The sequence below is a fragment of the Pogona vitticeps genome, chromosome 4 (assembly GCF_051106095.1).
Source record: "Pogona vitticeps strain Pit_001003342236 chromosome 4, PviZW2.1, whole genome shotgun sequence".
Classification (NCBI taxonomy): Eukaryota; Metazoa; Chordata; class Lepidosauria; order Squamata; family Agamidae; genus Pogona; species Pogona vitticeps.
Genome location: NC_135786.1, coordinates 40,984,112 through 40,998,685, shown reverse-complemented (window position 1 = coordinate 40,998,685; position 14,574 = coordinate 40,984,112). Strand labels below are relative to the sequence as shown.

The 14,574-nt window shown below is 39.4% G+C and overlaps 1 protein-coding gene across 6 annotated transcripts in view; it reads left to right on the top strand.

Moving 5' to 3' along the window:
• Nucleotides 1-14,574, top strand: part of MAGI3 (membrane associated guanylate kinase, WW and PDZ domain containing 3) — a 184,500-nt gene extending 169,926 nt beyond the window's left edge. For 2 of the 6 annotated variants that reach the window (XR_013545117.1, XR_013545116.1), the window contains exons 18-23: nt 1,755-1,857; nt 4,263-4,406; nt 4,584-4,656; nt 7,554-7,692; nt 11,560-11,648; nt 12,812-14,285. Coding sequence is in view for 4 of the 6 variants with exons in the window: in XM_072997166.2 (XP_072853267.2) it covers nt 1,755-1,857; nt 4,263-4,406; nt 7,554-7,692; nt 12,812-13,764 (1,339 nt within the window). In the remaining 2 variants the exon portion in view is untranslated. Of the gene's footprint in view, nt 1-1,754; nt 1,858-4,262; nt 4,407-4,583; nt 4,657-7,553; nt 7,693-11,559; nt 11,649-12,811 lie in introns of all 6 variants that reach the window. The other 4 variants (XM_072997170.2, XM_072997168.2, XM_072997166.2 and 1 more) reach the window with 2 other exon arrangements.

The window sequence follows — 14,574 nt, the reverse complement described above, 5'->3', positions numbered from 1 at the left end:
AGAGTTTCTGAATTACATGCATTGAGCTTGGATGTCCCTTTTCTGAATCTTTACAGGAACATGGTGCTGCTATGTCTTGATATCTCTTATCTCTTTAAGGTGATTTCCTTATTCAATCACAACCAAGTTGAACCTCTTTGAAGTTCACTTACTTTCCTCTTTACAGTGGGCAATGCATATCTTGGGCACTGGCCATATTTTAGCAGTTTTATATTTCCAGGACTACAGCTTTCCAACACTTCTTTCATCTATTCCTCTGTTAATGCAGGGATTCACAAGGGCTTACCTGTCTTTTCCAAACATTTTGCACACTGGGTTATATATCTCATTGGCTTGCCACTTGACCTAGCTGCTACCTGCACCTGGGATGAAAAGCCATTCCATGATATCATTTTTAGTCTCTGCAACTACCCTCTGTGGGATTCCATTGCTGAACAAGCAGCCGCATGTTCGCAGTATAAACATTTGTTTATTGTTACCATTTGGACATCTGGGTCTGTGCTGATGACTCCTTAGGCATATTGGTGCTCTCTTCTGTGTGTGATGACACTGTCTACCCCAGGATATCCCATCTCTACTTAGAACCCAGAGGATAACTCAAAAGAACCACAATTACAAGAAACAACCCATCATTCTTGCATCAATGGAGCTGCTGTACTAACTAGATTAGCTTGGTCACATTGGCAGGAACTTGCAGGTTAGTGAAGTTAGGAAACTACATTGATAAGTTCTTGAATACACTGTTGGCATGATTTGCCAAACCAGAGACTTACAGCTCAGGTCTTTGAAATATGGCTGCAGGGTATAGCCAAGTAAACTATTTGCCTAGAGTTCTGAGGCAAAAAATAACAAAGATGGATCACCTTTCCACCTAAAGTGTTGGCCTGGGGATAGGCTAAGGTTTGATATCTACCTGTAGAGTGGTAATTGTACTAAAAGAGTTAGGTTGGGGTTTAATTTGGATGGAAGTATGTAACTGCACATTTGGTCTTCTTCCCAATTCCTACCAGTAAGTTAGCAAAATAGTCAAGGGGACCCTTAGTTAGCACCATACTCAGTTGTTATGTCTCTTTATTTCCAGTTCCACCTGCAAAATCTCCTGACTAGCAAAATAGATATGGACAAAAAATTTGTAGGAAATTCATGAAAAATTTTCAGACTTTGAATTTTTGGAAATACACAGTAGGGACAAATTCTAGCTTGTCCTTTCTTCATATTGCCACCTTCCACCTTTGATTCTGTATGTGTACCCTTATCAGTTCTCTCACTCTGTGTTATATTGTGGGTATTTAGTCTATGTTACTTGCTTTGGAGGTGGAATTGCTATAATATCAAAAAGATAAAGCTGATATAACTGCTGAGTGATTGGTTACCTGATTGGGGTTTTTAAGTGGTTTGCTGTATCTTGTGGCTTTGAATGTGTTTTATTGTTGCTTATGTTTTTTAGTATTGTATTTGTTTGATCCTTTCAAGTTTTTGTATACTCACTGTTGTTAGCTTTAATATTTTCTTTTAGTAATCTGAACCACCTTGGGTATTTTTAAGGAGAAAGACAGGGTAAAATATTTTAAATAAAAATAAATGGATAAGTAAACTGTAAGTATAGGCATGGCCAGTCCAATTTTATGAACAGAAGGTATATAATTGTGAAGATGAATTGGCTAAGATCCTGTGGATTCCTTTGGAAATCACTCCATGTGAGGAAAACATAACTGCAACCCTAATAGTTATCTATGTGCTTCCTTCTGTTTCAGGGGTGCTGCAGAAGCTGATGCAGGAAAAGAACAATGCAACAATTGCAAGCACTATTCACCAGCAGAAGGTGTTGCAACTATTGTAGGGAGCAAACATTCTCAGGTATATAATCTTCACTGAGAAATACCTTTGCTTCCTGTTGGGGTGGAACTGATCTATTCTATAACAAATATGGGTGTTGGTAGGACTCTGTGTCTGGTCACCATGAATGGGTGTGCAACCTGGACAGTTGAGAAAGTTGATAGGAAAAAAAATTGATTTGTTTGAAATACGGTGCTAGAGGAGAGCTCTCTGGAGACAAAAATATTAAGACTGGGGCTATCCTACTTTGGGCACATCATGAGAAGATAGGATTCCCTGGAACAGACAATAATACTCGGAAGGCAGCAGGAAAGGAGGAAGACCAAATAGCTGTAACCAATCAAGCAGGTTTAGCTACGATCTCTGAAATAACAGATGATTTACAAGTGCCCTGCTGCAGCCAAGGAAGTAACAGGGAGAGGTAGCTTACAATTTGTGGGTTGGCTGCAGGGGGTGGGGGTGGGAGGGAGGGTGGTTGCGCTATGTTCATTACCCCCAGGATTTTCACTTTTAACCCATTTGGGGTTAAAGTGAAAATCCTGGTTTGCTGTGAGCCTGCAAACCAGGATTTTCACTTTAACCCCAGCTATAACTATAGAGCCTGCGTCCTGAGCACACTCCTGTACTGTAGTGAGTCCTGGACCCTTCGTGCACGGCAGGAGAGGAAGCTGAACACATTCCGTATGCATTGATTATGACAAATTTTTGGTATCACCTGGCAGGACAAAGTTACAAATAGAGTAGTCCTAGATCAAGCATGGGGTCACGAAGAGTCGGACATGACTGAACAACAACGATGAAATCAAGCTGGAATTTTCAGCATGTATACATTACTGAAACAGCGACGTCTACGTTGGCTTGGGCATGTCGTGAGAATGGCAGATGGTCAGATTCCAAAATATCTCTTGTATGGAGAATTAGTGCAGGGAAATCGCCTCAGAGGGAGACCCCAGCTGTGATACAAGGATATCTGCAAGCGGGATCTGAAGGCCTTAGGAATAGACCTCAACAGATGGGAAACCTTGACATCTGACTGTTCAGCCTGGAGGCAGGCGGTGCATCACAGCCTCTCCCAATTTGAAGAGACCCTTATCCAGCAGGCGGAGGCAAAGAGGCAGTCCCGGAAGCAGCAAAATCAGGAAGCTGGACAGGGGACAGATTGTATTTGTCTTCAGTGTGCAAGGGATTGTCACTCTCGAATTGGCCTTCTCAGCCACACTAGCCGCTGTTCGAAGTCCTCAGTACAGAGCATGTTACCATAGTCTCTTGAGACTGAAGGATGCCTAAGATCCCTGTTCCCCGACCACTGTCCTAAAAGATCCCACAGACTTGAGTCTGCCAGAGCTGAGCAGGGTGGCTGAGGACAGGAGATTTTGGAGAGCAGTCATTCATAGTTTGGAGGTGACTTGATGGCATATAACAACAACAGGACTCTGTATTAATCACTTGATATACATATTTCATAAAAGCCATAGTACCAATAAAATCTGTTATATTTCTTTCCTTTTTTCAACACCAGACTGGCTCTACTGTACAATCTTAGTATTACTTCTGATTTGCTGTGTAGCAAACACTTCATGGATTGAAGTCTAGAAATTAAAATAGGCTACAAAAAAAAATACAGGTCATGATTCTGTATGGTTGATCTGACAGCAAGAAGTCCATTGACAAGTTTGAAGGAAAAGATGTGCTTTTGTGGAAGCAGGTCACATGGAGTATATTTTCTTTGAGGAAGGATGAGCGTAAGGTGTTTGTCAGTGGAAAAATTTCCTTCGGCTCCATAATTATAGCATATTTTGTAGGAATCAAGTGGGGATAGTTTGAGTATGAATTTGTTCTTCCATTGAACAGAATCAGCAGACAGTGGGAAATGAGTATTTTAGGAAGATAATTTGTTAAAAAATGGAATAATAGTGATATATAGTTCTGAAGAAATGCTATTATATTTCATAGAGGGTGCCATGTTACATGTACACAACAAAGTTCAGTCTAGATATTTCATTTCAGTTTATACTTCACTGGTTAAACAGAAATAGTCTAATGCTACTCATTCAGTACTCCAGATTTACAGAATTAACGAAAACATGAATGCCGCAGTTATAATAATATATGACCTTTAATCAGATTTGCTGAGCTGAGATTCAGTTTTTTTTAAAAAAAAATGAAGAGTTCAAATGGAAGGTTTGTGTCCTTTTTCAAAGAGCGTCTCTTGTCTTTTGAAATTCCCCAAATGGATTGAAGTAGGAGTGATCCTCATCCAGAATTGGACAGGAATTGCCATAATTTCATATAAAACGTAGCAATTTTTAAATTATGTATTGGGATAAAATTGAAGTTATGATTTTCTTGCCTCTTTCTTCGAAATTAGGATTTTGAATCTTTCTCTTATGGAGAAATCTTAGTCTGAATTCTTGTTTTCTGCACAGAGCCCTGGATGTTATCCAGTAGAACTGGAGAGAGGTCCTCGGGGCTTTGGATTTAGCCTTCGTGGAGGAAAAGAGTATAACATGGGGTTGTTTATTCTTCGGCTTGCTGAAGATGGGCCTGCCATTAAAGATGGGAGAATTCATGTGAGTATATAATAGCTATGGTTTCTGAAAGCTGGACACTTGAGACATTTTAGGAGTTAAAATGTGCTAACCTTGAGTTCAGCTGCAGTATGTCATGGAATACTGAAATTGTGCTATTGATTTATGAACAATGCATTTTTATGCCAAAATTGCTTCCTTTTATACTCTTGTGTCAAGATTTGTCCTAGACAGGCAGCAGAAGGACAGTGTTGGCTGATGATAATGTGCATCATCTTGCAAGCATAAACAGGTGAATGAGTGACTGAAAGTATGATTGATGTCTGTAGGCTGCCTTTTTTGTTTTCTAATTCTACTGAAGACTATTTAAATGGCAGAAAGGAGTTACGTGTCTTTGGACCATGCTCTTCTGCTTTTCTCCTGTAGGTATATCCCATATGATACCGTCACAGTTTTTTTTTGGGGGGGGGGCTCTGAGAAAAGAATACGCATTAGCGGCTTCCAAAGTCCCCACCAGAGGCAATGCTTATTTTATTAACTTGCAATGCAAAACCTTGTAACTATTAAATCTTACATGGGCTCTGAAAGTAATTGAATACTCCTTTGAGATGTCCCCTATTCCTCAAAAAACACAACTGCTGCTATTTTCTCTAAGCACCATCTGTTAAATGTAGTCTCCTGATTTCTGTAAGCAAAAGGAAGACTTTGTATGTGGTTCCGCACTATATTTACCTTGCCCATCTAGATTTTTGATCAGGATCTTTCTCAAAGAGCATTTTAGATAGTGCACAGTGAACAACAGTGAAACATTTTGTACAAATATTATTACTGCAATAAACCCGTTTGGACAAAAGAACATAAGAATCATGCTAAGTGGATCAGACAAAAAGCCTGTCATGTCCTGCATTCTGTTCTCACTGTAGCTAAGAAACCACCTCTAAAAAGCTGACAAGCAAGACACAAGGGCAGCAGTGTCCTGCGAGTCATGTTTCCCAGCAACTGATATACAAAAGAACATAAAGTTTTTTTACTGGAGATAATGTATAGAAGCCATGACTAGATGCTACTGATATCCTTTTTCCCATGAAGACACCAGTCTTGGTTGCAACGGTTGAACATTTATTTTAGAATTATCAAATAAATAGTTTATTTCAACTGGAACATAGTCCTTCTCCCTTCCTTCCAACTGGGCCGGAAAGGGTTTCCATTCTTCTTGAATGCAAAGATTCCCAAAACTCGAATTCCAGGGGCCCAGTTGGCAGCCGGTATCCAGTATTGTTGTCCCCATTGAAACAGGTAAAGGGCACTGACACTTCTCCCAAAAATTCATCCCATTTTGCCCTCTCCCCAGGTTCCATGATTTCCCAGGTTCTCCCAGTCCTGGCCTCCTCCTAATCTCCCATGCTCACCATTTTATCCTTTCACATCTTTCTTGTTCCACTTTTTCTCGCTCTCCTTTCTTAACCTCCTTCTCGACTCCCTTGCCTTGGTTTCTCCCCAATAGGATGGTTTTGGGGGAATCACCACTCTCCTCCTATGGTCTGCCTCTTCCCGGGGTACTTTCAATCTCTCCCAACTGTGAGTCCAAGGATCTTCCAACCACATCCATTCCCAGCCAGGTGATAATGTTTCTTCCTCCTTTTACCTCCTCTCCTTCCCCTGCTTCTACTACTACTGTTTCCTCCTTCTTCCCCCTATTTCTTCCCCCCTTTTCTCTCTCCTCCTCCTCCGCCTTTTCTAACTGTTCTCTTAGCTCTCCCATTCCCCTTACACCCTGGAATGATCCTTCCCTCTTGAGGGAATCTGCATAAATATTCTCCGAAGGAGCTGTTAGTTCACAGTTCCCTTCTCTCTCTCTCTCTCTCTCTCTCTCCTTTGTAGGAATGGGCAGCGCTCTGGCAAGAGGTGCCTCTGTCTCACCTCTTGGCTCACACACTGTATAAAGAAGTATTCCATTTTTGTGTCCTAAATCTCCCAGTGTTTGAGCTTCATTGGGCTGTAGATATTCTGAGAGGTGGGGCAGGAAACATTTCCCTACCCCTTTTCCAAATCTTAATTTTTAAAAATTATTTTAGAACCTTTGCTTTTTGTTTCTTAGCTAGAAAACCCCACCTGCAGCTTTTCCTTGAAGAATTGCTCCAGCTTTCTGATAACTTTGATTGCCCTTTTCTGCACCTTTTCCAACATCACTTTATCTTCTTTGAGGGGCTATGTCCAAAACTGTACACAGTATCCCAACTGTTATTTTACCATAAATTTGTATAAGGAGGTTGTGATAGGTGTGTTGTTGTTTCCCTCTATCCATCCCTCCTTTTTAAAAACAATTTGTTTCCTACTGATCCCCAAAATAGAACATGCCTTTTTCATAACTGTCACAACACTTCAAGATCCTCTTCACGGCCAATCATTGCTAGTTCAGACTCACCAGCATACATGTGAAGCTAGGATGCTGATGCTGCTACTGATGATGATTAGCCGCACTGTGCATCACTTTATACTTGTTTCTACTGAATTACATTTGCCACTTCCCAGTTCAGAGAGACTCTTTTGAAGCCTTTCTCAATCTGTTTGTTTTAAGTACGCCAAAATAATTGGTATTATCATGTAATATGGATTCTTGATTTCTCAGCCCTAATTCTAGATCATTTATGAACAAATTTAAAACCACTTATCCCTATACATATCCATGAAGACCACACTATCAGTGTATCTTACACAATTTATATCCCTCCCTTATGAGAATTGATCACTTATTCTTCCTCTTTTCCCTGTTCTCCAGCTGCTACCCATCAGTAAGTGATTTAATATTCTTACCAATTTCTGAGTCTACAATTATCCCAGCTTGAGTATTTATAGTGATCGATACTGCATTTTATTTGGTGGAACTTTTGTGCAGTTAGGCAAAAGGTATTCGACTTCTATGGAACTGCTTCCACAGTTTTCACCGGAGACATTAAAGTTTATACTCATTATCCTTCAACCTCTGCAGTAAAAACTGTGAGAATAACTCCAGGAGCACCACTTTGTAATCAGGATCTTATGATGAGGCTGGTGAAGGGCCTACAAGTTTATTTTAATAGTAATACTGCTGCTTTGAATTGACTGATTTTTTTAAAAAAAAGGTTATAAATAAAAATCCAGCATTTGAAATGTTGTTTATAGCTTAATGGTAATGCTTTTCTTCCTCAGGTTGGTGATCAGATTGTTGAAATCAATGGAGAGCCAACACAGGGAATCACCCATACACGAGCCATTGAATTGATACAGTCTGGAGGAAATAAAGTTCTCCTGCTTTTGCGACCAGGAACTGGCTTAATACCAGACCATGGTAAGAAAGTGGGACTTTGCCTGGCTTGTTTACAAGGTGGGGAGAAGATGACTGTACTAGTCTCTACTGCATGCTGAGAATATTTCTGCTCTTCAGGTTTATGAGAGCAACAGAATGAGGATTAACCCCAACTTTTTCTTGGAAGATAGGTCAGCTAACTCGACAGTGTGCCTGCGCAGAATTCAGATAAAAGGGGAAAGAAGCATATAAATCTAATTTAAATAACAGCAAGAATTACTGCCATCACTCCTACTGCACATAACTTTGGCCAGACTCAACCCATTTCCTAGAAATGGCTTTCCCCATTCCCTGCTATTCAAGATTTTTAAGCCTGATTTAGAAAGTACTGAAACTGGTGCTGTGAACACATTTAAAGGAAAGTACCCAACCCCTCTGTTATCCCATTGTTCATGGTTACAGGGCCAGGTAGAGGAGAATATTTCTGCTTGTGTGTAGGCTCCACTCTAGGGTTCTTACTTGTGTAGAGTCTGCACATTTGTAGGAGCCATTCCTTTTTATTCTCAATGTTGAAACCATGAAAAATGAGATTATAGAAGGAGATGGGGCAGATGCTCCCCTCTAAGTGTGTTCACAGTGCCAGGCTGAATAATATAGGAATGGGCTATATAATCACATAACTTAGAGTTAGAAAACACCCAAGGGTTGTTCTGTCAAACCTACCACCAATACAGGAATCCAGCATTAAATTATCCTTGACAGATTGCTATCCAATCTTGGTTTAAAAATCCCCCACTTCTCAGGCAACCACTACATTGACAAACATCTGCTATTGCCAGGAAACATTTAAATGTTTAGTTGGAGTATCTTTTCTTGTAATTTGCATCTTTTGGTTCCCGTCGTAGCCTTTGGAGCTATAGAAGCCATGCTTGTTCCATCTGGCAACCCTTCAGATATCTGAAGATTGCTGTCATTTCACTTTTCAGCATTCTCTTCCCCAGGGTACATACCCAACTGCCTCCATTCTATCTACACTCCTGTTTCTTCTTATATCCTCAAATGACTTAGTGGGAAGGAGGTACTACCCACAGGCCTAAGCTGGTGTTCACAGAGGAATTGTACCCTCATTCATCCCACTTGTCAGCACTAAAGAGAAAGTGATGCGTTAGGTCCTCTATTATTTGCATCCAGGAAATGAAAATCCTTCCACAGGGCTTGCAAAAAGGGAGGTAGAGAAGCAGTCACCATTGGTCATGCAAAGAAAGGCCAGACAATGTGTGGCCTTCAAATGTTGTTTTGCAACTCCCATCAGAGCTAGCCAGCATAGGTAGTGAGGAGACCGAATGAGAAATGCAGTGAACATTTGTAAAATATTGATACTAACCCTTTGGCGGAAACTTCCTTAGTTACAGAATATTGTTGCAAATTCTCTTTTTTAAAATGGAAGGGGAAATGTTAAACTCTATCAATTTACTTCCATTTGAAAATGTCTGTGCTTGGAAGTCCTTCTGTTTTCCTTTTTAATACTGAAGGAGAAATTAAAGTTGGCTGATGTTAAATTCACCTCTTAGTGTTAGATCCAGTGGATATCCTCTGTTTATCGTATACCTTTCTGTTCTGCTTATGTCATCAGTCTCTTAGGCATGTGTCTGCATTTGTCTCTTTGATTTTTTTTTTCATATTATGTTGCTCACTTTGCTTGATGCCTACCTGAAGTATTCTCATGACCATATAATTACAGAAGTCCTTCAGTAGGCTAATTCATACATTTAATTTTTCTACATTATGTTAAAAGCTAAGATGCTATATTCTTTGAAATACTGGTCACCCTGGATTGTAAAATCATCCATCCCAGTATGTCTTTATGTACACATTCATAATTTTTTTTTACGAAGTTGTAAGATTTCTTACTCTTGCAAAACTAGACTCAGCCATTCTATTTACACCAATCAGAGATAAGCTAGGGTTTAATCTTATAGGATATTGAAGGTAAGAAATATTTAAAAGAGATTTACCATGCCTTTCTGTGCAGTACTAACAAAAAATAGCTTGAGCATCACTGCCAATGTCTGTGAAAGATCCTCTACCAGTGTCACTTTCCACTTCTGCCCCTGCCTTCCAGGAGTTTGGTCTGGAACTATCGATTATTTTCTGTTGATGCGACTGTTAATCCTGAAGAAGGTGGATGCATGTTAGTTAGGTGTCTCATCTTTAACCATTCCACTATTGATCATTCCTGCTAGGAGTCCAGATTTGTAGTGGAGTCCAGTCCCTTTATGGCATTGTTCTCAGCTTCCCTGACACACTCAAACCCTCTCAACATGTTAAGGAGTGTATCCAAGGGGGAATAGGCAGCAGGACAGCTGGAGAGCCTGCATTCCTCCAGGTGGGAGGAAAAGAGGAAGGCCAAATATGAGATAGATTGACTCCATAAAGGAAGCACAGCCTTGGATTTGCAAGAGCTAAGCAGGATTATTGGTTTGCAAGAGCTAAGCAGGATTATTGATTATAGAGCATTTTGGAGGTCAACCATTCATGGGGTCATCAGAAGTCAGAAGGGACTTGATGGCATGCAACAACAGGTTTTAATCATTGGTTCTGTGGTGCTGTTTCTAATGCAGAATTTTGTGCCTGCTTATAGCATTTATATATTACCCTGTAATAAAAGTTCTCTTGGCAGCTTGATAAAATAGTTTTATACTGTATATAAATTAATTAATTAATAAGAACAAATGCAGCATAAACACAGTTCATAGAGTCAATGTAACAGAGCTCACGACAACACCAGCTTTTCACATTCTTCAAACTCTAGTACACCTGTGAAAATAAAGAGGCATTTACCTACTGTCTATAATTATTAGTACCACTAGCACTACTTCTACTGCTGCTACTGCTGCTACTATTATTGCTATTGTTATGGATTTGATTTATACCTTGCCCTCCCATGTAAGAGCCCAGGGTGGATAACATAAAGATACAATTAAAATCACAGATTACAAATATTTAAAATCACAAATTTAAATGTACTATTGTGCACATCAAATTATACCCTGATACAGGGATCAGGTTAGTCTCTTTCGGGAGAGTATTTCAGAACTGGGCACCATCATTGAAAAAGAACATTGTTACACCACATTTGGTAAAAAAAAAATATCTAGGGAAAGGCCACATAATGGTGATTTTAAGATCTGAGTGGATACACTTGGGACAAGGCAAGTCCTTCAGTAACCTGCTCCAAAGTTGTTTATGGTTTTAAATGTGAGCAAATTAATAAATAGCATTGTAAAAGAGAATATCTGGTAAGGCTTCTATATTAAACAAGGGAGAGAAAATGTTTTTATAGTAAAGCTAAAATTAGTTTAATCTAATCATTCCCACTTTCCTAAGCAGAATCTGATATATAGGACTGCTGAGGTAAACAGCAGGGGCAATGTGAGCTTCTAAGCATGCAAAAGGTACGTGCTCTTTAGTAGCAGCTCACCCATGCCCACTTTGAATTTACAATAGGAAAAAAAAGTTTCATTGGTTTCTCACAGATAAGTGCATCAAATTAAGCAGCCACCAAATCTCTCTTGTTTTCCTATGCTTTGTATCCATTCTGCTAAACCCCTCCTGTTAAGTATATTTGATGAAAAGAGGAAGAGCCAGCTGATAAACTAGACTATCCTAAAGCCTCAGATGGGATGTTGCACTTGGAAACTGTCGTAGTAGTCTGCTAAGACTCTCTTTCACATTGTCTTCCATTATACTTAGACCTCTGCTAAGGCATGAAGAAGAGTGGGATTACTCCTCTACTCTTACTATGCCAGCTCTTGCACTGTGCTTGAGAATCGTGCATTTCTGATTAATCTTTTGCTGTGTGCTATGATTTTGGTATATAGTCTTGGGCTTTTTCTCTTCCTCCTTCAGGTTTGGCTCCTTCCAGTTTGTGCTCCTACGTGAAACCTGAGCAGCATTAAAGCTTTCAGTGCTTTTCTTGGTCTTTCCTTAAAGACTTGGTAAATCTGCATGTCTTGTGATTGACCTCTTTTTATTTGCTTTGATAGTTTTTTGTTCTCCTTGTTCTTAGTTTTCTTTCAGTATGAAATACAGTAGGTATATCTACGAAAGATGCAGAAAAATTGGTTTTAAGATTCATCAACAACCAAGAATTAAAAATCCCTCAAGCAAATATCATATTATCATTCAGTTATTTTTGTTTCCCCCAACTATGGTACCATAGCATATGTCAAAACAAAAGTTTGTAGTCTCTTCAGAAAAGTGAAAAATGGGAGGAACCAAAACCTGCAAAAAAAAAAAGTAAAACGACATAGGAATGCTGTGGTATTAGTAAACTTCAGTCAAAGATACAAAATGTCCACTGCATTCTGATTTTATTTTTCCTTGGGTGCACATAATTAAACTGTTTTAGAGACATGATGTATATGAGTCTATTATAATATGTGTCTCTGAGGAAGGCTGAAATAGAAATGCCGTATTTGTTATTAAAGTTACTTTTGTAACTCAGAACCGTTTGAGACTTATTTCCTTTGCATTTAAACTGTCCATTCTCCAAACCAAATACATAAATTTCTTAGAGCCCTTTGGTGAAACTCTTGATAATAAATATGAGAGTATGTCCACCATTCATTCTTTTAACTACAGTGTGAGAGAAGATAGTGGATAAAACAACTGAACATTTGGTAACTCATTTTCTTAGCTGAGCTGCTCACTGCAGGTAGAAATTGTAGCTTAGTGCACCTCTTTGGGACTTAATTGACTATGTGTAAGGTTAAGATTTTGAGACAACATAGGCTCAGTAAGTGTGGCAAGAATAGGCCTTCTGTTGTTTCAGCTGCTATGTAGAAAATGGAGGTTGGGAATAGCTAAATGGTGACTTAAGGTAATGTAGTTTCCAAGATTTCATCATGCAGAAAAGCTGTTGAGTAGACATAGGGAGCATGCTTCCAAAATAGAGGGAATGGTGTGCATGGGTGGATGGAGGACAGATGCAGTTAGTAACAGAAGGAATGCATGACTTAAAAATTGTAATTTTAAATTTTTGCCATGCCATTTTGAAAGGTTGGTTTTTGTATGGTTTAACATTAATCCTTGAAAGGCTTTGGGTGTTGATGTTGCTTCCTTATTGCTTAGCTGCATATATTTCCTTGTTCTGATACAGGCAATCTGGATAGTTTTCCAACATCCTCAAGTGCTACACATGGTGAACAAACACCACTTCCCTCATTCTCACATTCTGCTTCTACATCTGAAGCATCTCATCCGTCAGGATCAGAAGAAGCTTTAATGAAAGTTCACATGTCTGAGAAACTGGAAGAAATGACAAACACTGTGCCTGAAAAGAAAAGCACTTTAATAGAAAACCACTTGGAGGTTAAGAATGCAACTTCTGCACAAAGGAACATGAACAGATGGGACCACCCTTCCAGTCCAAGTAGTAAGACGGTGCACAGTACTGCACAGTTAGCAGTGGGAAATGCAGCCAGCAGAGGCAGATCAGCTAGTCCAAAAAAGATCAGCAATAGTACTTCCAAAGGCCATAATAAAGTACCGAGCAACAGTCCTAGGAAGGCTGAGCTTAAAAACACAGAGAGAGATTGTTTAGAGCAACCAGAAAACTTGAGGAGTCATGAAAGGAAGCACTTAGCAGCCTCTGAGAATGAAGATAATATAAAAGACGCTACCAGGGAAAAAGGAGGTAGATCTGTCAATCCCCAAAAATATGCAGAAAGAGAGAGAAGCAGAGACAAACTGAACATAGAACAAGGATTAACAGAATTTCAAAGTAGAACAGCCGCTGGTGATAAAAACACTGCTGTGCTGCTAAAAGGTGAGAACATGAAATTAGAAGCTGTGAAGGAAACCACAAGGCAAAACATATCTGAGAAGGATGAGAAATGCCCTTCAAAGACAACACATAGCAAGTCTCTTCCACATTCTAAGACTAATCCACAAGACAATGACTTGCTGCCAGCTAATAAAACCAAAGAGGATGGAATCGTCAAATCCGAGGCTAGATCTCCAGTGAAGAAAACAATAACTCCTGGACCTTGGAAGGTACCAAGTGCAAGTAAAGTCACAAAAGGAACGGGTTTGACTGACAAACGGGTTTGACTGACAAACTTTAAATAATAGATTTTAATCAGGTTTCTAATGTGGTCACTACAACAGTTTTTATTTTCACAAAACTGTCGTGTGTTTTCAGTCACTGTAACTGACAGAATGGAAAGTGCATATAATTTGATCTTAGGCTATGTGAAGGACTTTTTGGACTGCATATGAGAAACTCTTCAAATGCTGCTGTCCGTTTGTCCCTTTCAAAGGTGGTGTCCTGCTGTTTCTGATGTTGCACTGCTAAGGCTTTCTGATAGTATTGTTGGTTAATGAACAAAATTATTTAATGCCTATTATTAGTATAAACATGACTCACTACTTGTTCTTGTGCCAAGTTATCTACTGTATCCTGTTGAAACCTCTGTTTTCCACTGCCACGGAGAAGATTTTGCTTGAAAATGAGTGTTTGCTCAGGCATGCTGCATGTTTACATAGTTCTGAGTTCTCACTGCTCAAGCAAGAATTTGGGTGGGCTTAGCTCTGGAGTCAGGGAGCAAAAATGCTGTGAAGGCGTTCTTCCACACAACACTTCTCCCTTCCCCAGCAAAAGAACTTCAAACAGGACAGAGCCCCTTCATGTATAATATCTGGTGTACTGTATTCTGCTCTCTAATAATTTTGTTTGAACTTTTGATGCCAACATGTGATGCAAACATAAATCTAAAAGTTGTGCAATTGTGAAATCACTTACAAAAGATAATTTGGTAAATTTCAGTGCAACTACTTGGTTTCAGGGTTGCTGTCAAACTATTTCCTGTCCCTTTTTAAAAACAAACATACACATTAGAAATTAAACATGCAGAAAGAGTA